The sequence below is a fragment of the Gracilinanus agilis genome, chromosome 1 (genome assembly GCF_016433145.1).
Source record: "Gracilinanus agilis isolate LMUSP501 chromosome 1, AgileGrace, whole genome shotgun sequence".
Classification (NCBI taxonomy): Eukaryota; Metazoa; Chordata; class Mammalia; order Didelphimorphia; family Didelphidae; genus Gracilinanus; species Gracilinanus agilis.
In genome coordinates, this window is record NC_058130.1 from 491,114,549 (window position 1) to 491,140,493 (window position 25,945).

At 32.5% G+C, this 25,945-nt stretch overlaps 1 protein-coding gene across 2 annotated transcripts; it reads right to left on the minus strand.

Annotated features, from left to right (window-relative positions):
- Positions 1 to 1,537: 1,537 nt before the first annotated feature.
- Positions 1,538 to 25,503, minus strand: HNF4G (hepatocyte nuclear factor 4 gamma). Of its 2 annotated transcripts, none has more exons than XM_044665827.1 (10): positions 25,064 to 25,503; positions 22,692 to 22,863; positions 19,594 to 19,688; positions 16,482 to 16,588; positions 12,625 to 12,780; positions 8,790 to 8,877; positions 6,207 to 6,359; positions 5,642 to 5,878; positions 4,543 to 4,665; positions 1,538 to 1,659 (listed from the first exon to the last, which is right to left on the minus strand). In XM_044665827.1, the coding sequence occupies exons 1-10, from the start codon at positions 25,179 to 25,181 to the stop codon at positions 1,538 to 1,540; spliced, it is 1,371 nt and encodes a 456-aa protein (XP_044521762.1). In that variant the 5' UTR covers positions 25,182 to 25,503. The 2 variants fall into 2 exon arrangements, with proteins under 2 accessions (XP_044521762.1, XP_044521761.1); XM_044665826.1 differs by having other exon boundaries at positions 25,061 to 25,503.
- Between the last annotated feature and the right edge of the window lie 442 nt (positions 25,504 to 25,945).

Sequence of the window (25,945 nt, forward strand, 5' to 3'; positions counted from 1 at the left end):
TCATATTCCAATGTGTCTTAAAAAAGCAAACCATACAAAAAAGAATCAAGGATTACCAAAAAGGCATGGTCACCTACATAAATCAAATAATCCTTACACATAGAAAAAGGAAACACTCTAAAACAAATATCCCAAAATCAAGAGTTCAAATAATTTTTCTCCTCTCTCTCTTAACAGGCATCTTTAGCAATCCACAAAGGAGTATACATGATATTTAAAGGCATTTTCTAAATTTCTGTGAAGTCACTCTGCGCTTTTAAGTTATCTGTTTTCTAAAACTTCATTCCATTTAATGAGTCAGTGAGTTAGCTGATACATTTAATGAAGGCATTCAGAGAATCATAGCATTAAAATGGCCAAAGTCCCTTCTATAAACCTCATGACATGCTAATCTGGCCTGGGCTTGAAAATAGACAAGTAGAAAACTGTTTCTGGCAGCAGCCCAATAATATCTTCTTACTCTTTTTTTTATATAATCACGATAATATATTAAGTGCACAATGTAAACATTTTGTATAGTTCTATTAAAGAGCAAGTCTTTTTTTTTCTTTCAGTTAAGAGAGAAACACAATTGGTTATCTCTGGAAATTGCACCACGTCTTGGTATGAAAGGGACAGTGTTCACTGAGTCTTCTAGTGATGTGGTATTTGAAAATCTCCTAAACTGAATGGGTTTTCCTATTAAAAGTTTTTTCCAAAAACTGTAGCTATTTCCTTCTCTGCTTTCTTTTTTATAGAGAGTAAAACAGTATATGAATGTATAGTTATCACAGACTCCTCCTCTATATGTTAAAAAAATACAAATAATGCCATGGCTCATTTATTTATGTGTGAAAACATGTACATTCATGAGATCTCTCTCTCTCTTTCTCTCTCTCTCTCTCACACACACACAACCATACACACACAGAGTAGCTCAAGTATTTCATGTTCCAGTGCTTCATCGAACTCTCTTATGTGAGTGAATTAGCCTTCTTAAATTCTCCAAAAAAAGTTAAACATAGTAGAAGACATTTCTGATCAAATACATGGAACTGTTGGGTCAAAGATATGCTTCAAGGTCACACAATGCCTACAAGTCATATTTTTAAAATGAAATTGGTTCCATTATACAATAACTGTTTTATTTACTAATCTACAAGTTTATAATTTATCAAGTCTTGGTTCAGGTTTTAACCGAGGCCTTCTAGTCGACCATTCACAGCAAAAAAGTACACTTAGTTCTGCATCATGTCTCAATGAAGAAATTATTTACAGATTTAAAAGTATATTAAGAAAGTAAATGGAATATCAGATTTAACTGATCCCAAAACTGTGCAAGGGCAGTGAGAGAATATACACAACTAAGAGCAAGTTAAAGCATTGCATCCAGACTGAGAATTGTATTATTATTCTGTGCCTTAAAGTTTCAAGGATTTAAAAAAAAAGATAATAGAAAACCCTCATAAAACAGCACCATAAACCCTTGGGCAAGGTATCACCTATTATTCACATTAAAGCAGTGCATGTTAAAAAAATTATAATGCAACGAATATTATCACAATTGCTTTTGTTTGGCCATAGACTGATGAGAAATGACTGAAGCCTGATTGGTGGGCATTTTGTACTGTTCTTGTCCAGAGCCTTGTGGTGGGGAAGGTAGTGGAGTTTCAGGAGTTGCTGTAAAAGAAATAGAAATTTGTTCAAGAAAACTAACTGGGAATATTAATACAATTTTGAGCACATAGTATAACTATGCACATTGTCCAGGACTATCTCGATGTATGTTTCTTTTCATTGTAAAACATCCAAGAAAAATTTTCGTTATGTGAAATCTGAAAAAGGAAAAATATTTGTCCTTTGCTTCCACTGAAATTTTAGGGGTAGCCACAAAAAGTCCTTAAGTTAAAATTAAAATCCTATTTATGAATGTTAATATTAATATTCTCATCATCAACATTGATTTAATTCTCTGGGTACTTCAAGTAGAAAAATCTTGTCATGTGAACAATCATGAAATCATAGGAGCTTATAATCTTAAGCAACTATCATCTTTGAATTAATTAAAATTAAATAATGAAATATTTTTCATTTAGATTCTACTTAATCAAAAATGTTAGTAGTTTTGATTTAAAGTGTTTGCTTTGTAAACTCACTGTAAATTGGATATGACTAACCTACAAAAACATGAATAAACATAGTAAATCACATTTCTGTATTGCTTTGAGGTGTCCAAAATACTTCTCACAACCCTAGTTTAGTAGTACAAGTTTTATTATCTTCATTTTACAGATTATGAAATTAAGTCTAAAAGTTTAAATGACTTACCTAATCAAACAACTACTGAGTATCAGAGACAAAATGTAAATATAGCTCTCCTGAATGAAAGTCTCTCTCACATTCTACTAGTTTTTCAGCCCTTTCAATTGTGTCCAACTCTCTGTGACCTCATTTTGGGTTTTGTTGGCAAAGATACTGGCTTGCCTTTTCCCTTTCTAGCTTATTTTTGTAAGTGAGGAGACTGAAGCAAACCAGGTTAAGTGACTTGTCCAGGGACACACAACCAATAAGTGTGCAAGGCGGAATTTCAACTAAGATCAGCATCATTCTATTAGATGACATAGCTTTTTGGGGCCCTAGGAAGCCAATTTGTATAAAAAATCTTCTGCTAAGCCATAAACAATTCATATTTATTTATTAATGAATTTTAAAAGTATGACATTATTCCTTTTTCTCTACTCATCTTTTCAGAATCAGTGTCTAAGTTTATTTTTAAAGATTCTATAATGCTGGTTTTTCCATTGTTTAAACTTCTTTCTTCTAGTTAAGATGAATTAAGCAAGATTTAATAAAAAATAAATCACTATAACTAATGATTTTTTTCTGATTCATTTCTTGTTACTGATTTTAGGAGTCATAAAATATGTATATTTTAAATAAATATGAAAAATATATACTCTGTCACAATGACTAAGTTACTCCTCAATAGAGAAGAGAACTTGGCACAGGAGAGAAAACATGGGTTACAAAGTCAGTGGACCTCACTCTGCTCCCTTACTACTACTGGTAGGTGACTGTGAATGAGTCATTTCAGCTGTCCTGTCCTCAAAACTATAAAATGAGTAGATTATGCTAGATGATCTTGAATGTTTCTTCCTTCCAACTCCAGATCTTTATCAGTGAATTTAAAATCTGGAAAAAACCTAGCTCGATGCTTTATTGTCAAAGAAAGGAAAAGCAAAATCAATGAATAATTTGCTACTTCTTTGTTAACCTTAATGAATGAACTCCCTATTATTTTTAAGTATGCTTTTGTTGGCTATCAAAAATATTCATAGATCACCTCAGTAATACATTAGAGGCTTCTTTTCCCTTCTGACAATTATCTATGGGTCTATGATTATAGAGGCAATATGATATCCCATGGACTCCTGAAAAGAGGTTTATGTATGAGACTTATATGTTATAATTTAAAACAGACTGATTTGCTGAATGCCCAAAACAAAAACTGTTACAAATTAAAAAGATAAGCTATAAAATGATATTCTAATTAAATATTACATTGTAATAGATAAAAAAGAAAGGGGTCTGGTGAGGCTGAAATCTTGGTTAGAGTACCAAACATAGTTTTTGAAAAATAGAGGAATATTGTTTGTTTTTTTAAATTAAAGTCAGAATGCAGTTTCTCTATGATGCTAATTAATATTTTTTGATGCTAATTAGAATGTTGGCATGATTTGTTTTAAAAGTTTATGAGTAACAGGAATATTACTGCCACAGACTCCTTATGAGGCTTTGGACTACTTATGGAAACTTCCTTTTTCAGTCCCCCTAGAGACAAAATACAAAAACTATCATCTTTGGAGAGAGAAACAAAATTAATGTTTTTAAGTTACTCTAAGGACCTACTGATGTCATATAATTTCTAAAATGGTTATCTTTTAAGTATGGTGATTAAATTATATTGAAATTGACTACTTAGTACCATGAGTTTAGAAGTAATAGTACTTATAATAATGGAAACATCAAAATAAAATCATTTATCTCAGTGACTGCAGTAGTTTGACATATACAGGTTGGATGTCTTAAGGAATCTGGAATTAGTCATATCTTGGCACTGATTCAGAAGAGGATACTTCTTATGTTATTTGTCATAAAATTAGGAGATTGCTATCCCATCAATAGATTAGTGTAATGCAATTGGTTCCTTTGGCCTCTATAGATATAATGTGTTCAGATCAAATGAAAATATGCAATAATGAATCATTATAATGATGGAATGCTTTTAGCTTTAGAGTAGATTCATAGTATCTTATTTTCTTCTCACAACAAACAAACAGAAAGGGGAAGGTTGCTTCACTGTCATCTTCTAATGGGCAGACTCAGATTTAAGGACCTTAGGTGACTTGTTGAGTGACCCACCGCCAGTATGTCTTCCAACAGATACCAGAAAACAAGTTTTTTAAAAGAAAATTCCAACCTAGGCTCTTTTCACTGAATGCAAAAGATGGTTAGGTCAAAAGCTTAGGAGATGGCATGAGGGAAAGCTCACTTAATACTTACAGATCTGTTCTGTATGCACGGGGTTTGACATAGAGCTTATAAGTATAGTTTGCCCAGTTAATGGATCCTGGGATAAGTGAGGATGCACAGGATGATGAAGATGGTTAGTGTCATTGGAAGTACCTAAAATATAATGAACATGCTAGTGTTAGTGATATTTAAGAATAGCAAGATCATTCTGGACCAAACATATTTATTAGCTTCTCAGATATCACTTTTATTACAAACTGTTTTTCGGGAATTTGATAATAAATTAATAAGAATACTACCACTTTAAGGACAATGTCTGTCTTCACTATATCCTGCTTAAATGAATGTTGTATTTTATAATGCTTTATGTTAATAAAGGAACTTGGATCGTTATGGAGTTTGCTTGCCATTAAGAGAATTCTAAGAATCACTAACCTCTTGTTAGTAACATTTGACATAAGCCTATTATCAAGAGACCTTTTTTCTTTTAGAATAGGGACGTAAGCCCTAAACATCACATAAAGCCAAGAAGAAAATTAGGGGTGAAAAGGAATTTTTATAATGAGTTTAATCTAGAAAAAAATAAAAACTTTTTTAAATGGTCTCAAATAACTCCTTGTACTTAATGCATTGGTGCAATAGGTTTTATGTTTTCTTTTAATTATTGCTTAATAACTCATTCTGCTTAGGGAATTGTTTATAAAGTATTAATAAGAAATTACTACATGGCATTGCAATTTCAGTGTCCTTAATGTTGTGAAAAAGCAGAGCAGATATCGAAAAGGAAAATTATAACTTTCTTGGTGTTAATGTCAAAAGAAAAAGTGTATTAAGTTGATCATGTTATGAAGTGTCTATTGTGAAAAGAGTGCATGCGGAGCAAAGATGACATAGCTAGTACTCACATGATGACATTTCAAATACCTTTGTCTTTCTACAATCCATCAATTTTTTAAAAGATATGGAAACTCAATTCTACCTATCATTGAAAAATGGATGCAAAAGAACTCACAGAGATTTCAAAGAGCAAAATAAATATTGCCAAAAGATAACAAAGGCAAACTAATTTATATGTACTTAATGACGTGTTAATGGGTATCATAGACATTCTTGTATTTAAAATGTTTACCTCCGAGTAACATTTCCTGAAGTAAATTGTCAATTTTAACCATCCCGAACAATTTGACAAATTGTATTTGCTCGATCATTTGCCAAGTGATGCTCTGCAATGTGGGTAGAAGCAAAAGCAACTCGCCAAACCTTCCCCTGGAGTCATATTGCCTGTCATTGATGTAGTCCTCTAAACTGATCTGCACTTGGAATCGCATGTTCTTTATTTTTACTGGATCACTTAATCCCTTTGCATCTGAATAAAAAAGAAAGGGAAAGAAATCACCAAGTTTGAATGGCAAGAATTTTGAACCAGGAAGACCTGGCTTAAAATCTTCCTTTGACACTCGGAAACTGGAGGACCGTGGCCAAATCATTTGCCATCATTGAACCATCATTGATGAAATGAGCCATCATTTTTTCTTTTCTGTAAAGTAAATGAACTCAATGGCCAAAAATACCTTCCATTTTTAAATCTATCATTATGTGATATTTTTCCATTTGGGTTGAGGAGAAGCAAAGTGTGGCATGACAAAAATTATTTCATTGTGATTTTTCTTTGAAAAGTACTTCTGAAAACAAACCTGGATCAAAAAATACAATTGCCTTCAGACAAGCATATTCATTATCATCTATCTGGATTTCCTGAAATGGGCGGACTAGCTCGTCTAGAATACGATTGGCCACACGACTGATCTCCACTTCACAGCTGTTGCGATGAATGATGTAGTTGTTACCTGGAGAGGGGAAACAGAAACAATATATTATCATCAATTTTTTTTATTCTGAAGCCAAAGACCTTTTAAAATAGCTAAACTTTGGAAGACTACTACAAACAATGCCCATGAACAAAAAAGAAAAGTTCAGAAAAGAAAATATTTGGGACCTCCTAATGGATCAATAACATTTATAATGTGATCTCATGTATTTGAGTAGCCTCAGTCACTGGTGATAACACTGGAGAACATGCTAATAATGAACTAAACATCTGTAAAGGAAAATAAAACATAATGATTAACTTTCAGTTCTGTCATTCATCTCTTAATGTCTAACTCATTAATGAAGAATATATAAAAATTAAAGCACCTTTACAGATTACAGGAAAGTCAGAGCTAAGACTGCTTTGGGTGCTAGTTGTATTTCCAAATAATTACTATTGCACACCAATTCTTAGAAGCAGAGGAAAATAGTTGTTATTTTCAAAGACTAACATGATCTTTAGCATAGTTAAATTGAATACTTCTTGTGTAACTTTAAATCCTCCCATTCTATAATTACAAGTAAGATATTAAATTGTGTAATAAATATTGGACTGTTAACATCAGGGAATCGTTTCTTAATAAGATGTGAAGGGAGCAGCTGGGTGGCTCAGTGGATTGAAAGCCAAGAGCCAGGCTTAGAGACAGGAGGTCCTGGATTCAAATCTATATTCAGACACTTCCCAGCTGTATGACCCTAGACAATTCACCCAACTCCCCATTTCCTAGCCCTTACCACTCTTCTGCCTTAGAAGCAATATATAGTATTGTTTCTAAGTGGAAGATAAGGGTTTTAAGAAAAAGAAATGTGAAGACATGGGGCCATCATCCATACGAAGTACATTTTAAAAGGAAGATATATGTAAAGTGATTTGCAAACCTTAAAGCATTATATAAATATTAGCTATTCTTAGTAGTGGTATTAGAATTGTTCAGATACTCATGTGCAATAGTAATGTTGCATATGTATTTTTCTGACTACTTTGAAAGATCAATTACCTAAAAATGCCAGCTTAAAGTAGTTTACAAAGATTAGTTTCACCTTTTTATCCTCAAAATACTACAGTCATTTCTATGATGCTAGAACTTTATTGGTGTTTAATTTTGATCTTACCCTCCTTATCCAGGGATGCTGGTAAAAGTTTATCAACTACCTTTTCAAAAATTCTTGCCATACTTTTAAGTCATTTTTTTTTACTTTTACTTTTACTTTACTATTGACATGTCCTCCATCATGTCCTTTAATCTAGACAATCAAAAAAGAAATCAAGTCCTGATTTGTAGTGTTTGTCAATATGGGGAGGGGGTGTAAATGGTGAGGCTGAAGATTTATCAATTAGGTTCCATCAATTGGTATGAGCTGGGTCTGGCACATCTCTGCAGCACTTATATTTACATCCAGTGCCTAAGTTATAATAGGTGACAAACAGCTATTGAGGCATATATAACTAATAACAGTATATTCAGGAATGATAATAACTTGTAACAGTAATGATATTGCATAAATATGAGGAAGGAGGGTTAGGCAAACAATTATATTATCCTTCAATAAATCTTTAAAAATTTCACTGTCTAGTCTTCTTTGTAGGCCAAGGTAGGGGAGATATATTGGGTAAATGCTAAAAAATAGAAGATATTTATTACTCTAGCATGGATTATTGATGGGTGGTGAATATTAACATCTCTCTTTACTGATGAACATAACTTTATGGTTAAAACCAAAATCATAGATCTAGTATTCTATGATGTGATTTTTTTTGGCTTAATACATATCATTATGATCATATAAATTTGTAGGAGAGGAATGTGTTCTTTGCATCTGTTTTTTTAAGGATAATAGTTATCGATTTAGAATTGAAAAGGACCTTAGGATGTATCAAAACCCTTTATATTACAATACAGAAATTGAAGCCAAGAGAGGTTAGGTAATTGCCTAGGTTCATAAAACTAACAAATACTGGAACAAAGATTTGAACCAGTATCCTCTGACTCAAAATCCAGGACTCTTTCCACTGTTCTATGCTCCTCTGAAAACCATTCAACAGCAATTATAATTATTCAGCAGAGAACAGATTACAGAAATAATATTCAAAAGCATTGCATTTCTAGAATCATACAGTTATGAAGGAATTAAGAGGACATTAGCCAAACAAAGCTTCCTATTCAACACTAAAGGCAAAAGTTGGATTTGAAATTATTGTGTGTTCTGATTTTATTTGCAAGGTTTTCTGTTTGTGGAATCAGGGTAATCATCTACATTCTCCAGTTTCCTAACAAATAATTTCATTAATCATAGTAACAAATATCTGGAGACTTAATTTGTTAATCTCACAAAAATCAACTTAACACCAAACATATCCAAAAAAGTGTGCCATGTGTCATGCATGCTGGATCTCACTAGATACTTACCCAAAAGTAAGATGTCTTTATACATCATGGATCTCTTTGTGGCACCGAGCAATAGGTGCTCTCCTGCATGTGCTCTCAAAAGTGCAACCTTAATGAAAAATCCAAAGATTTTTTTTGTTATTAATTATTTCTATTATTTAGCAGCAATAAAATACTTTCTGGTTTTTAAAGAACTTTGAACAAAATGTGGTCTTCAGAAAATCCTATGAATTAGGGGCCATTTATCATCCCCTTTATGGGGGGCAGCTAGGTGGCATGATGGAAAGAGTGCTTAGTCTGGAGTCATCTCCCTGAGTTCAATTTTGCCTTCAGACACTTACTACCTAAGTAATGCTGGGCTAATCATTTAACACTGTTTGCCTCAGTTTCCTTGTATGGCAAATAACATTAACTCATTAGTGACAGAACCAGGGTCAGATCAGACTGCGGAACTCACAAGCTAACTTTTCAACCATACCAAGTTGCTACTCTACTCTAGTTTACTTAAGCCCTCTAATGCCTAGAAACCGTGACATTGCTACTGAGTTATTTTGTGAAATATAGGGAAGTCAGTATCGCAAAGACAAGCAATAGAATATATCTGGGGATCTACAGATGAGATGTCCATCAGAAACTATTGAAGTGAATCTTGGAAATAATGTTGCTCGGTAAACCTCGTCACTTTAAATAAAATAAAATAAAAAGGAATCAAGAGTGAAATTGTGTTCATCTTTGCTATTTTCTGAGACTCTAAAAGCTTAAGATGTTCACTAAGAGTATGGGAAACAAAATCATATCAAATTCTCTTAGGGTTTCTCGAACTACATGCACCTTAAAAGGAACAAACCTTTGGTTGTTGTTCTCATAGATGCTCTAGTTCCCTGCTTAATTATGCCCCTTTTATAAACCATTGTTTACTTTGGTACATTGCTTACAACTAGAGAACTGATTGATCATTTTCGAATCTGCGTAGTAATTAGCAATAGGTGGTCACATAAGAGTCAGGAAGACTTGAGTTCAACTCCAGCCTCAGACACTTATAACTGTGTGACCCTAGGCAAGTCACTTAACCCTTTTGGCCTCATTGTAAAATGAGCTGAAGGAAGAAATGGCAAACCACTCCAGCATCTCTGCCAAGAAAAACCCAAATGGGGTCATTAAGAGTAAGATATGATTAAAAAATGAAACATTAACCCCATTTTACAGATGAAGAAACAAGCTGAGAGAGGATAATTTTTTTTGCCCAGAGACACACAGCTAGTAAGTGTTTTAAATTAGTATTTGAGACCAGATCTTTTTGACTGAAAATCCAATACACTATCCACTATACTAGTGATTCCTGAAGTGGGCGCTATAGCCCCCTGGTGGGTGCTGCAGCAATCCAGTGGGGCAGTGAAGGCCACAGGTGCATTTAGCTTTCCCATTAATTGCTATTAAAATTTAAAAAAAAATTAATTTCCAGGGGTGCTAAGTAATATTTTTTCTGGTAAGGGGGTGGTAGGCCAAAAAAGTTTGGAAACCACTGCACTATACCATCTAGTTCCTTAATAATCATACTAAATAATTAATAAAACATATAGTATAATGAGGAAATATTAACAAACTCAAATACTAACTAATCAATTGAATTACTCAAATAGGTTAACTATTGCTAATTAACTAATCAAACTCATTAATTCACAGACTTTAGTGTCCCATTAGTTATTTTAACTAACTAAAATAATCAAAATGTACTGGCCTTAAAATCAGAATCTTGGTGTTATCAGTCTCCAATAATATTTGTTATTTCCTACCTTTTATAATCATATTAATCACCATTAATTCATACCTTTATACAGCAAACATTTATTAAGCACTTACTCTGTGTCAAGTTATTGTGTGAGGCATAAGACACAATAACTGTAACTGTTAATCTAATAAATGCTGCACATTAAATGAGGGAAGCACAGTGTCTGTCCATTAATAAATGGAAGCTACTTTTAGGATGTGGCTTCATTTCCACCTTTAAAGAAAATTAGTAAGTATGTGTTTTCTTTTTCTGCTAATATTTTTGAGAAAGGATATCCATAAAAACAATACTACATGCAAATGTTAAAATTCTGGTTGGGTTGTTTAGGTTACGATACTAGATTGTCTCAGTATTTTCACTGCCCATACCCTAACAGAACCTAAAGAACAAAGCTATCTTTATGACAGGTCAATAAATGTGATTCATAACAGGAAGGTTGTTAAGAGGAACATTTTAAAAATAATTCCACATTCTGTACTTCTGACCATTTAATGAGAAGGTTTTGCCAAATTTTAAGATAAACTTTCCAAGAAAATTTTATCGTTGAATTGTATAAATATATATTTTTTATTCTTAATAATTTTAAGGGGTTTTAGATTCTTCCTTTCTTTTTACTTCCTTAGTTCTGGGTCATGGAGATAAAGATTATTTGCAAAGGGGTGTGGAAATATCACTACACTGGGTGTGACATATTACCCAAGGATATTAAGTAGAGGAGAATAGTGAGAGCATAGATTTCTTTTAAGCTGTATCACGAAAGAGAAATGATTAACTTATTTAAAGCAGGATGTGGAGGCTCTTTTAATGTATGTGAAACTAAATATCTAATTTTAATTGTTCAACAGATTTTATAAATCCATTATCTTCAGTTTTAAAACTGAATAATATTTACAAGAAAAATATTTTCCAATTTGATTTCCTACATTCTTTTTCTTTTGTGAAAGTTAGGTCAATATGACATCTTTAAAAAGTTCATGTAAAAGCCAATACATCATTCACAACAATGAGAACCAGGAAAGAAACAACTAAATGCTAACAGAGCACAAAAACAAGCTCACACACTGGGCACTCATGATGTTCTGGCACAATATCCTGGAGTGGATTCTGCCCCATACTGATAAGTCTTTTTGAGCTATGATGATAGCCTAATAACTTGAGATACACAATACTGAATATTGATATTTTGTGCCGCCTTTCTTTCCACTATCCATTTCTCTCTCACTTGGAATCAGACTATAATATTTTAGAAAATAGACTCAGAGTATATCAAGGTTTATGTTATTTTAGAGATCATCTGGTTGAGTGCTTATACATTGTGGATAAGAAAACTGAGGCCCAGAGAAGTTACATGATTTATTTAGTCATAGTCACACATCTGATTGGAGGCAGAACCAGTCCTGGAACTCCAGTATTGATCTTGTGCTCTTTCTATTCTGCTCTGAGGCCTCCCTGCCCTGGTTATTTAAATAGAATCTTAGAATTGCAAAGTACTTCAGAGGTCATATAATCTAACCTTCACCTGAAGCATAGATCTCCTCTATAATATTTCAGTCAAAAAGTCAACCAGTTTTATTTGCCAAATTCAGCAGTTCTAGAACTTAAAAAAAGTTTTTAGGATTTCCTTTGTACGAGAAACTTCAAAATTACATTAAAGTACATTTAAAAAATAATGGCATTTTGATCTTTACTCTAAGGTATCTCTTTAAAAAAATTTAATTCATATAATTCTTTGACTTACAAGAAAAAAAGAATAACCAACATCCCTCTGAGTAATTGAAAAAAAAAACAGCAGTAGCACTATTTGATGAGTGCATGAAGATTACACACATATATACAGACACATAGATATACACACGTTTTCTTGCAACATTCATTTAATGTGATAAAATAACCATATAAACATAGTGTCTAGAACCTCAGGAAAAAGTAACTCAAAATCTACTTGTCTCTGGGAAAATACTTTAAACCTTATTAGAAATAATAAAGGCTGCCTGTCGATCTAATTTAATGAGTAGAAATACTAATCCAACAGTTCATATCTGTTTTCAGGATTGGCTTACTGTGTACCTGATCATCCAATGGTAACTCACAGAAGGCAGGTATATATTTAGCCCACTCCACCAGGACTAATAGCTGTTGCTTCATAGATTCACAGACATCACCAATACTTGCAATTTTCTTAACATTTATGTCAGTATTGGCGTTGGGGCTTGAAACTGGAATCTACAAGAAGAACATAACATTCAGCAGTTACATAAAATATTTTTAAACTCAATATTTTCATTTGCTAATTGTTGATAAGCAACTGAGACTATGATAATAAAAGTCAAAATACCTCGAAATTATGCAAGTGTTTTCTCTTTGTATTCCTGTATGAGGTCGTTCAAAAGGGAACTTTAATTCAACAAATAATACATGGGAAACCACTTTGTGTAAGGAATTCTGTTAGGTCTTATTCAGTGATCGGGTTACTTGATGTGGCATCACACATTGTTCAGTTATTTTGCTGGTAGCATATATATATACACATAAAAATGTGAATATATATGTATATATTTATATACACACACATATATGTATATTTCTGGGTTGCCCCAACTATCTTTCTAGCCTCATTGTAATTAACCCCTTTTCACAATGTTATCCGTTTAAACTAGGTTGCCTCTTTATTTTACATATACATGTACACACTGACCTATGCATGTGTGGGCACATGCACACGCAAAATACTCCATCTCCTTTCTCCATTCCTTTTGCAATAGCATCCCCCAAGCCTGTAATTCATTCACTCCTTTGTTATTTCTACCTTAGATGATTCTCATCCTTCAAGAACATTTTTTTCTATACAAACCCTTTCCTGATCCCTCAAACTATTAATTTTCTCCCTCTCAAACCATCATGTATTTAACTATTTTAGACTTATTCTCCTTATATTTATTCTATACCTAGTTATATATGTGTATATATATGTATATATATAATTGTGATCTCCCTTATTAGAACACAAGCTCCATGAAGGTAGGAAGGGATTGTTTGATTCATATATGTATCTCCAAGACTTAGGACCTGAAACAGGTACAGATACTTAATCAAGACTTGCTGATTGTTTGATATAGTTTCTTTGTACTTAGGACATTTATAATTTTGTTTTTTTTTTGTTTTGTTTTTTGTTGGAGAGTGACTTAGGTTACTCCTCATTCAAAATAACTTTCCTGAGATGTATGGCCCAGGACCATAATATGGTTTGCTGTCTGAATGAGAAAAAAAAAAAAGCTGTTTCAACTGTAGAAATTCATTAAGAAGTTGTTCAAGACAGGAGATTACAGTTTCAGTAGACAAACTGTATCAAAGTGCCATGCAAAGTTTAAGTAAGAAAGTCAGTGCAATACTAAAGCTGCTAGAAGCCCAGTAAATATAAACAAAGGACTATACTTTTTTTTTAACATAGGTTAACTAGGTAGAACAGTGGATAAAGTTCTGGACCTGAAGTCATGATTATATGAGTTAAAATCCTAACTCGGACACATAACTAACTGTGTGACCTAGGCAAATCATTTACCCCCTTTCTGCTTCAGTTTCCTCATCTGTAAAATAGGGGTAATAATAGTAACACCCAGGGTAGTCGTGAGACAAAGTGAGATAATATTTGTAAAGTGCTTTGTACATCTTAAAGTGTAATATAATTTTTCCAACACTGTGTTAGTGGATTAAATCTAAAGAATAATCATTTTAACTCATTAAAATTCAATACCCATTAACTGTCTCCTTTATTCAAAGCACTTTCTCAGTCTTATGGAAATAAAACTTATATCACTTATATTAAACATAGTCAAAGTAAAGAATAGCAATTATACATTTTTCCTAAGATATTGACATTTAAATGATATAAAATTTTAATGACTGAGCAAAAATTACGTAGCAAAAATAATTGAAGAAAATAGGAAGGCACTAGTAATTTTTTTAAATTAGCCACCCAGGAACCAGTATTGAAATGAATCCTCTCTCCTATTTAACAAAATTTGTCTTTGGTATATATTATATTATTTTTATATTATTGATTACAACATTCATTTGGAGGAGCATTTTATGCTGCTTACTTATAGAAGCCAACTTTTCTAGTTACAACTTTTGACATATTTTGACATAACCTGTTAGAGTTTACTGTGCCTGAGAGTGTAGTAAACCAATTAATTTATAGAAAAATCAGTGGTGGGCTTAAATTCCATGCAATAATTACTTATTATGAATCTACTGTATTCCAGGTTACAACCTGGTAACTCTGAAAGCTAACCTTACAGCCACATGGACCTACAGTCCAGTGACACTGGCTTCCTTTCTATACCTTGAGCAAGATCCTCCATCTATTGCTTCCACCCCACGTAAACAATTTTCACTGACTGTCCTCCTTGTTTGAAATACTTTCTATCTCCATCTCTGCATCTTGGATTCCCTGGCTTCTTTCAAATATCCGCTAAAAACCTATGTTCTACATGAAGCCTTTCCTGATCTCCCTTAATTCTAGTGTCTTCCCTCTGATGATTATTTCCAATTTATCTCAGTCTACATCTATTAATCTCCAATATATGCATACACATACATATTGTTTTTTACATAGTTGTTTGAATATTATCTCCCCCATTGGACTGTGAGCTTCTTGAGAACATGGACTGTCTTATGCCTTTCTTTGTACGTCCGGTGTCTTACATAGAGTACACACTTAATAAATGCTTATGAGTGACTAAAATCAATATATCTAAAATGATCTAGTAAAATGAAAAAAAAAGTATGATTCAAAGTTCTAAACTCCTGTTTTTAAAAATGTTATGGCTTCTGAAAATAATTACTTTATATATAATATATTTGTTTATGTGATATCATTACTCTTTTACTTATGAGGATAAAAAGTATCAGATGCTTTATCCCAGATATACAGAGTCACAGAATGCAAAATCAAAATTGATCCTGTCCTAGATTTCTGAGAAAAAATGTTTCCTAGTAGATGTACCTCTCTTTGTAATTCTGGTTCTACCCAAGTTAGAAACTAATATTACTGAATTTAGTAGGCAAAACGAACACAAAAGGTAGAAGTCAAAGTTGGTAATTCTATTTCTATTCATAAAAAAAGTCATGGATTCATTTTACCCACATTTCTTTGAGTAACAAATACAATGGCAGGAAAAAACATTTCTAAAGCTTCCAGGGAAATATCTTCCCAAATTCATGAAATATAAAAAACACCCTTCTTTCTATCTTTCATTTGCTTCATTCAGTATCTATTCTTTAAAGCATTAATAACTCTCTGCCTCTCAGAATAAAAATCACAAGCACAAGGTCCAGCTGATTCTTATTCCTCAACCCTACACAGATAATATTTAGACCTCAAAAGAAGTCCAAAGATTTTTAAGTGGAAAAGCCCATACAAAATCATGGCCAAGGGCTCAATCAGAAACCAGCAAAGAATACCCTCAAAAGACTTAAGTGACCAACCTGATTTGTCATCTTGAAGTTCTTTTTACTATCCTCCCCTTCTAAATTAAGATAGCCAAGGTAGAAAACCAACACGCTCACTAAGGCTTGCACCATGGCTCATCCCCTTTGCCTCCTACTTCCTCTTCTCTACTCCAGTTTTGGGGAATGCTTCACCTTGGTATTCAAGATTTTCTTTAGGTTCTTTAGGTTCAAAATGACCAGTAACTAAATAATAAAATAAATCTACATAGGTTTATTTTTGAATGATTCCTTCAAACTTGGCAGTATGTCCACAGATAAAATCCTTTAATCCCCAAGAAACTGCAGCCTCCAACACATCAACCTTATAATTAGTGCAATCTTCCACCTCCCAGATGAAACATTTCCCAGTAAACCAAATACTAGTCTTTTTCAAGCACAATGAGAGATGAGGGTGACATGTATCTAGCACATACCTGACGAGAAAGAGCTTCAGCTTGTGCCAAGGTAGCAATAGACGGAATGTTGGTGCCTTCAAAGTTGTTTCTCCTGGTGCTTATCCTATCTCGTTCATTTTGCACAGCTAGAAAGCAATAAGCACATGATTTATTTACTTGAAAATTATGTGTGCCTAAATATGGGCAGGGATATGGGATTTGGAATAATAATAGTTTACACTTACATAGTATTTTAAAGTTTACAATGTCTATATTTTGATTCTAAACCAACATTGAGGAATAGGTAATTTATCATCCCCATCTTACATAAGAGGAAACAGAAACTCAAAAGAAGTTAATTTACTTGCCCAGGGTCACAAGGATGATCAGTAGTAAAATGTACATTTGAACCAAGATCTTCAGATTACAAGTGGATCTGTTTTTCCCAGTATCACTTTGCTACCAGATCTAAGTGGTAGGAAGCCCTGAGAAGGGAAACCCTGAACAGTGGGAAGGTATGACTTATGTTCTTTTTAGCTAGTATTTGTCACTTTAAAAAGGAGTAACAGACAGCCTTGTCTCTAGAGATAATGAAACTGGGATTTAAGGTGCTTTATGTTACCACACACTGCAGAAAATGTTGAGTCAGCCAATTCTGCCCTGCTATATTTTGAATAGTCTGCATTCCACTCCTTTCTAAGTTAATAAAACTATAAGATAACTAGAGAAAAGGAATTGCCAATGATGCTGACTAGGTCAAAGAGTAGAACACACTCACTGACAGAAGATGTGAGTCATAGCAATTCTAAAATTTCTTTTCTTCCTGTGAGAAACACCATGGCAAGAATAGGAAATATACTAAATCTATTCTTATGGTAATTTTAATCTTGTGGTTCTCCTTGGGGATCCTGAATTTTTGAGGAGTTCACTAAACATTAGTGCAGGAGTTTCAGGCAGGTGGCTTTTCCCTCTGAACACCAGAAGGGTAGGGAAAAAAAAAAGGGCTCTTGAAAGCTAAGAAATCTCAATGACTGCCCTTGGATCTCCTTGAGAGAAACCAAGCTTACATCATTCATCTGAGAGAGGACAAAAAGACAAACTATGTAAAATTACATTTCCCATAATTGATTACACAGATTTCGGTAAAAAAGTATAAAAAACTCTTAAGAACAATTTTTATTAAGCTATATATGTGTGATCACCAAAAAAAAAAAAAAAAAAAAAGGAATGTTGGTGTCTTTTAGGTATAGTGTATATAGTCACATCTACTTTATTCAGGATGACACCCTTCAGTCCTCAAGTAGTCTTTCACTTGAATCACCTAGATAAGCAATTTTGGAGAATTAGTTATAGAGATTGACTAGCTGCACTACAGAGAGATAGATGAGAGAGAAGCAGAGACAGACACACAGACAAATGTATGTGTGTCTTTCATTCACACACAGACAAATGTATGTGTGTCTTTCATTCTTTGATGCATAGATCTAGTATTAAATTATCGTGTCATTTGATTTGATAATTTTTATAAAACAAACCTACATGCATAGCACAATTTAGAAGACGCATGCCCAGCACTACAAGTCAATATAGCACAGCAGAAATAGTACTAAATCAGTAGTCATAGGGCTCGAGTTTAAACCTTAAATCTGCTACCTATCAATTTGATTTGATACATCTGGATTACATTGTAAAATAAGGTGCTCAGATTAAACAATCACTGAGATTCCTTACAACTCTGCATTCTATGATCTATTAATAATCAATTATATGATCAAAAGAGGGAAGCCATGATTTTTTAAGAAGTTAACTTTTTTACCCCAGACTATGAGGTTTTATTATTATTAAAGAATATTTACTGGTAAACTCTACCCTGTCTTTTTTCATTAACTAAGGTAGCAGTTACTTTTCAGAGGAAAACATTCATGAAGCAAGGATAAATAAGAAGTTGGATCATGAGATTCTGAGTTTCTTTTAAGAGCAATCTTTAGATAAAAATTTTAAAATCTAATATTGCGGGAAATTGTGTAGTCTTCAAACATATTCTGAATTAATTCCTGAATACCTTATATTTTCACAAAATAATTTTCATATGGCTACATATAAAAATTAAGTGTATCTACTTTAAAAAAAACCCTTACCTTCTATCTTAGAATCAATACTGTATATTGGTTCCAAGGCAGAAGAGTGGTAAGAACTAGGCAATGGGAGTCAAGTGACTTGCCCAGAGTCACAGGGCTAAAAAATATCTGAGGCCAGATTTGAAGGCATATCTATTTTTAAAGTTTTCTTATTCAATGGAATTAATACTTGAGTAATAGTTCTGGGTAAAGCAGAAGTTCTAATTTCTAGATTATCACAAAAATAATCATTTACATTTCACATGTTCTTAATTATAAATTTAAATATATAATAACATAAATGTACATTAAAAAGGCAAGAGCCTCAAATTTTATTTTTAATTAGAACCAAGGTGAAGGATTAGGATTATAGTGAGACTGGATAGCAATCATTCACTAAGTCACCAGTTGATTTCATAACCTAATAAAGTATAATCTTTTAAATAACTTGTGAGTTAAAAAATATTGCAAGTAGTAGAATGTTGTTGCTTAAGGTTATGTGTTATTTAGTTTTCTACCTACTTTTTGGGGAGGATGGCACTATGCTGACAAAATTAAGTAAAATTTGTGAAATTTAAGCAGACTAAGTGATAGGGATAGAAAAATGGGTGTATAATGATTTTCTTTGGCAAATTTATCATTTCAAGGTGAAAATTCTTTGGTTAAGTGCTTCATAAGGAACTTGCTTTTTGTGTGTGGTATACATGCTGTGAAACTGATAGTCAGAAAATGTTGTTCCTATTATGGGTTTTCAAATGCTCTGAGTTTATTGAATACATATGTTCTTAAATATATCCTACTTAGTATGTAGGAAAATACATCAGAGAGCTCATTTTATATATATTATTTAATCTGGAAGTGAATTTTACAATACTATTATTTAAAATTAAAAATAGTTGATGATGATTTAAACCATGTTGGTAAAATCACTGTAAGCTACTGATAGTTTGTCTTTTCTTTTCCTAACACTAAATTGAGGCTTCATTTGGATGATGATTATGTTGCTAGGCATATTCAGACAAAAGAAACATTACCTTCTCTCTTCATTCCTGCTCGAAAACACTTTTTTAAACGACAATATCTACACTGATTCCTCTTGTCTTTGTCAACAACACACTGTCGGCTGAACCTATATCATTAGGGAAAAGATGGCAAATTATTCTTTTGTTAAGTCCTATGTAGTAAGAGAAATAGAATCCGTTAATGCATGTATATTTATAGAAGTGTGGAGTAAATACATATATGCACATATGTTTAAATTAAGCATATTCTAAATTTACATAATTTTATATAGTATATTCATATACATTAAACATTGTGTGCATAGATACCTAATGAAATGGAATGCAATGAAAAGAACAAGTCGTTCCTATTAACTATGAATTGTCTATAAGGACCCTGATATCATCGCAGATCTGGAAATCCCAGCCTTCATGGAGCCTTGATAATATGAGTTCTAACCATCATATAGTTTATATAGTTGTTACCACATAGACATGATGATGGCCAGAAAGAGTCATTAAAAGCAAACCTAGAAAAATGATACTTCACAACCCGCAAGCTTCCTACTACATGATGCTGGTAGAACAGAGAGAATCTAGCATCACATATGGCAAAGGAGCGCAGTGCCATGGGATGGATAAGCAAGCAGTGGACCAGTATTAAAAGATTCTTACTTCCAGTCTTGCCTCTGATTCTCATTATATTAGTGTGATGATGGAGAAGTTACTTAACTTCACTGAATCTATTTGAATTACAAAATGGAATGATGATAATTATATTATTTATCTCAACAGATTGCTGTGGGAAAGTTATATATATATATATATATATATATTTATATATATATATATATATATGTATGTATGTACAAAATATTTATATGTGTATGTTTATACAAGTTTGTGTGCATTTGTGTGAGTGTGTGATGATCAATTGTTTCAGGGGTTGACTCTGTGATCTAACTGGACTTTTCTTGTCAAAGAAGACTTTTCTTTGTCATCTCCTTCTCCAGTTCATTTTACAGATTTAAAAAAAATGAGGCAAAAAGGATTAAGTGCTTTGGTCAGGTTCCCAGAGCTAGTAAGTGACAGAGGCAACATTTTACTCAGATCTTATTGACTCCAGGCTCAGCACTCTATCCACTAAAACATCTAGATGCCATATATATGTAGCCTATTGTTAGTCCCCACATTTCTTCTAATCTTATTTCTATAATTTACTATAAAAATCAAAAGAAGTTAAAATTAACCAAATGAAGTTTAATTTAAAGATAAAAGTATATACATGTTTACTCAATATATTGAAATGGTCATTTTCGTAATTATTTTCCTACCATGACTTCTTTAGTTATTTCCCTTGAGAGTAAAATAATATATTCCTATGTTCTGAAGATCAAATAAATTGTTAGGCCACTTAAAACAAATATGATTTGAGGTTAAGGTAATAGTCCTGAAAAGAAATCCTGAAAATTAGTTTGTTTTATCTCAGGCTAAGGGGGAAAAAAACTATTTAGCTAAATTGACCTATACCTTTAAGAAGCTCAAAAGGCATCCACAAATGAGGAAATCCAGGTGAGTGAAATTCTAGGTGACCAATAATACTAACTAGAAAAAGAGACAAATTGTCATTCTGTCAATTTAGAAAAGATGGAATACTGACCGTGGGATTATAGTTTAAGATGTAAAGTTAAGGAAATGGATTTGAAACTAGCACTAGTTTTTTTTAAAAATGTTCCTTTATTTTCAATGTCACTTGACCTTTGCTCATAAAAATATCCTAAAACCTCAAAGTGAACTAATGTATAGAATTTGCCCAATTTCAATTTTTTTTTAAAAAAAGTGATTAATTCAATGGACAGCAAGAATTTAAGGTTTTACACATTTGGAATACATATTCTTAACTCCTGAAATTCACTACAGAAATCATGACCCCATTTTAGAGAGAATAGATGAACAAACTTCTGCTAGTTAAGTATGCTACTTTTGCCATTTCATGATATATAAGGCTAAAATTTTTTTTAATCCAAATGGCAATACCTAAAATGGATACATTTCTGAAAAGTTAGGTATTAGGTATTCAGGGCAGAATTAATTGCATTTCATATTTGTTAGAATAATTTTGTGTGATAAATTAATTTCTCTAAAATTTATCAGATATTTAAATCTTGGTTTTCAGATATAAAGTAGAATTAAATTGGAAGTATTTTTTAATTAAGAAAAATTTCTAAATATAAGAAAATTTTCATTTCTAAAGCACAGTTACGCACTTGAAAAAGAACAGTAGAATTCAGGCAATTTCTTTTTTTTTTTTTTTTGAGAAGTCAATAGTAAGAGATTTACGCCACTAACATAATATTATTGTGAATACAATCAAAGTAAAATGAAACTGTTGATTTCTTAGCATTTGTTTGGGTCCCAAGGGGCCCAATGAATTTGGGAAACACAACACAACATTATCCCCATTCTAATCTTGCCCTTTTTAAGATGGCACATATTTATAAAACAGAAAGGTAACATATATTCAAACCCTGGTTTAATTAGATAACTAAAGTGTCACACTTCATACTCTACCACTAGGTGTTAATTTAATAGAAAGAGTAGGACAAAATAATAGTTCACATTAATACAGCATTTTTGCTTTTTTCACAAAACTCTTTTGAGATGCTGTGAATATGCTTATCCTTGTTTTAGAGAGGACACTAAGACCTAGAGAGATTAAGTGCACATTCTAGACCCATGAGTGGTAAGAGTCTTCATTATTCTTTCCACAGTACTTTACTTGCTCTCACATACAAGAAAGATGTGATGCATTCCAGTCATGTAAGTTTTTTTTTTAATTGGCCTGCAAATTTCATTTCTTGTCATTACATAGTCTATTTTGAATAATAACAATTTACTTGAGGAAAAAATATGGTAGAGAACATAAATTTTACCTTTTAGTGCCAAAAGTTAATATTTTATTTTTCCTGAACATTAACAAGCCAGAGGACTGGTGTACATTTATATTGTGTGTGTATGTGTATACAAATAAAATGTGACGTTGTTGCAGAAATATTTTTTTATATAAACCTAGGAACCTCGGAAGCTCATCTAGTACCTTTCTTTCTTGCAAAATGGGGCATTTCATGTACCTGCAGGAGTAAACGTGACTCTTCCGAATGCTCCTTCTGAAGAAACCTTTGCACCCATCACAACTTGAGGCACCATAGTGTTTTCCAGTTGCTCGATCTCCACATATGGCACAAAGACTATTGACTCCGTTGTCTGGAGTATTCATGCTGGTTTGTTCAGTGGCAGAACCGTCTTTTAGGGAAGAAAATGATATACTCTAATTGGCGTACATGCTTATATTGATTTCTTCAGTAAATCTTTCTCACATATTCGTCACCTTTTAACCAAATATTCATTGTGCTTTGCTAAGAATTCAGAAATATTTAAATAGAGAACAATAAAACAGAAAACCCCTCTGTTTGGGGGCTGAAAAGAGCCTTAAAGATTTTCTTTCCAAGTCATTCATTTTGTAAAAAGTGAAAGTAAAGCCTAGAATAGTTTAGTTACTGTTCCAAGGTCACAAAATGAGTTAGAAACAGAGTTGGAACTAGAATCCAGGTTTCTCAGCTCTCACTCCAGTATTCAACCCCACTGTGCTATACTGTATAATTTAAAACCAAAAAAATATTTTATGAACATATAAAAGAAGATATTGTTTATAACAAATTTAATTTTTATAAAATGGTACATTGGAGCCTAAAAAATGGAAGAAAATAGAATATTAGAAATTACACATTTCCAAGCATCATGTTCTATAAAACCTGACAAGCTTATATTAATCTTTAACTAGAATATTCATACAATGACTTATGACATAATTTATGAGAGTATGGAATGAACAATTTTACTGATAATTGGGATATATCTGTTGTAGATGGTGTGATTTTTTTAATATATTTTCTTCTCTTTAGATTTGAAAAGGTAGATCAGTTGATATAAATTTTTTTCATTGTTGTTACTAAATAACATATAGGTTATAATACACCATATGTTATTTGTCACTACATGAATTGACTCATATGAAGGTAAGGCACCAAAATCTAAATGAAGAACTTTAGGACAAGTTTATTTAAGCTACTTCACTTTTCTTAGTGAAAAAAAAAAGACATTTTAGAATTCCATACTGGAAAAAAAAAACTTTAGGGGGGAATTACTTGAGAAAATCAAGCTTAAAAGAGCACAATTTCAGGGCAGCTGGGTAGCTCAGTGGATTGAGAGCCAGACCTAGAGACGGGAGGTCCTAGGTTCAAATCTGACCTCAGACATTTCCCAGCTGTGTGACCCTGGGCAAGTCACTTGACCCCCATTGCCTACCCTTACCACTCTTCTGCCTTGGAGCCAATACACAGTATTGACTCCAAGATGGAAGGTAAGGGTTTTAAAAAAAAGCTTTGCATTAATTTAATCTAAGATACTTTTGGGTATGGCCCCCATTGCCCACCCTTATCACTCTTCCACCAAGGAGCCAATACACAGAAGTTAAGGGTTTAAAAAAAATAAAAAATAAAAGAACACAATTTCTAGATCACCAATTTATGTGTGTTACTATAATTAAAATTATACAGACTTATGATGTGTTTGAATTTTATGAATACCCTGGATATATCAACCTTCATTAACCTGGAATTCCAAAGAAATACTCATAAATACCCTAAAACAACCTCATGAATTATAAGTAGTTAATAAAATTGGCAGACATAATTTAAATACATTTCTAAATAGGACTGTTTATTTGATCAAGTCTATTGTTAATTTAAACAATAATAGCAAACTAAATTCCATAAAGACATTTACCATTAGTGACTGCAATCTGATTTAAAGTTAAAGTGTTAACCCAAGAAACATAACAAGAGCTTCTTTTGGCTAAGCATTAGCTTGTAAGGAGGCATTCTGATAAAAACTTCAATCCCTTCCATATTACTGATCCATAGAAAAAGTAAATAACATATATATATATACATATACACATATATAGTATTTTCTCAGTATAACAGTCAATAAGACTTCTAAAGATGATAATTAATGGGACAAGCAAATCAGTAAAAATTTTTAAAATATCTTTTTAGACTTTGTTACATTTCTAATGCCTAATATTGTTCTGCCCCAAATATTTAGTGATAGCCAATTATGATTATTTTGTGCTGTAACTTATAGTCAAGTAAATAGCTGCCAAAAGTTTTCCTTCTCTAGCCCTATCTAACTAGTTTATGACAGGGAACCGCTGTTACCTTATAACTTTGACCAAGGATTTTCTTTTATAAATAAACCTACCCTTAAGTTCTGAACTCAGATTTTTGTGATGAAGTGTAAAGACCATGATTGTTGCTATAAAAGTGGTTCCCACAATCTCCACTAATACAAATTACCACCACCAAGTTGTTTTGCCCAGTTTAACTTTTCCTGTTAGCTTCTTCCTTTATGACACATCGATGAGTAGAGGAGAACTCACCACCACTTGAATTGTAGAGAATCTGCATCGTTTCAAATTCCAAAGTAGTATAAGTTGGGTCTAAAACTTCACTGTAATTTGCTATCTCCATATCCAGGATTGGTTCTGATCCCCTCATCATTGAATTGAGAAATTCACAAGCAAGTGTCCCAGGAGATCCAGGGTAAGGTAGTGTGAGATGACTGTTTTGCTTGCAGTCCGTGATTGATCATCCAAAGTTAACTGTAACTTAGTGACTTATGTGCTGCAATGGGAGGAGCTGTAAAACTGTAAACTGTTTCTACAAGGCACTTTCTGCTTGTTTTTTTTTTCCTTTCTTTCTTTTATGGTATACGAAAGCAATTTCTTGTGATAATGTTGGAATGTTTCATGGAACAACTACTCTTATCAGAAATATTTATTGGCCAAGTAAGATTTCTTAAATTGATTTACAGCAAAAGATAACTGATGCCAGTGACAGAGAGGTTGAAAAAATAACTTTGGGGTTTTAAACTACATTTTGAAATTATAAAAAAAAAATCTGAAATTAACCTAATTGGTTTTAGTGCTAGAGAAGTAGTTGAAACTTGATAACAATTATAAATGGCTTTAGTCATACTCTATTTAAATCTAGGGAACACATTCAGGAATTATTAAGCCCTTAGAATAAGGTTAACTTTCAATGACCTGAACTGAGTTCAGAACTCCCTGATTCTCTTGCTAGGTGTAAAGGATTAAATTATCCTGCCCACAAAGTGATAATAATGGTTTTTAAGCTTTTACAAAAGAATCTGAGCTTTTAAATTGGAAACTATGTGGCTATAAATTCTGTCTTTATATATTTTGATCTATATATCATAATCATTATCATGAGAAGCAACATGGAAGAATAGAAAATGGATTGGA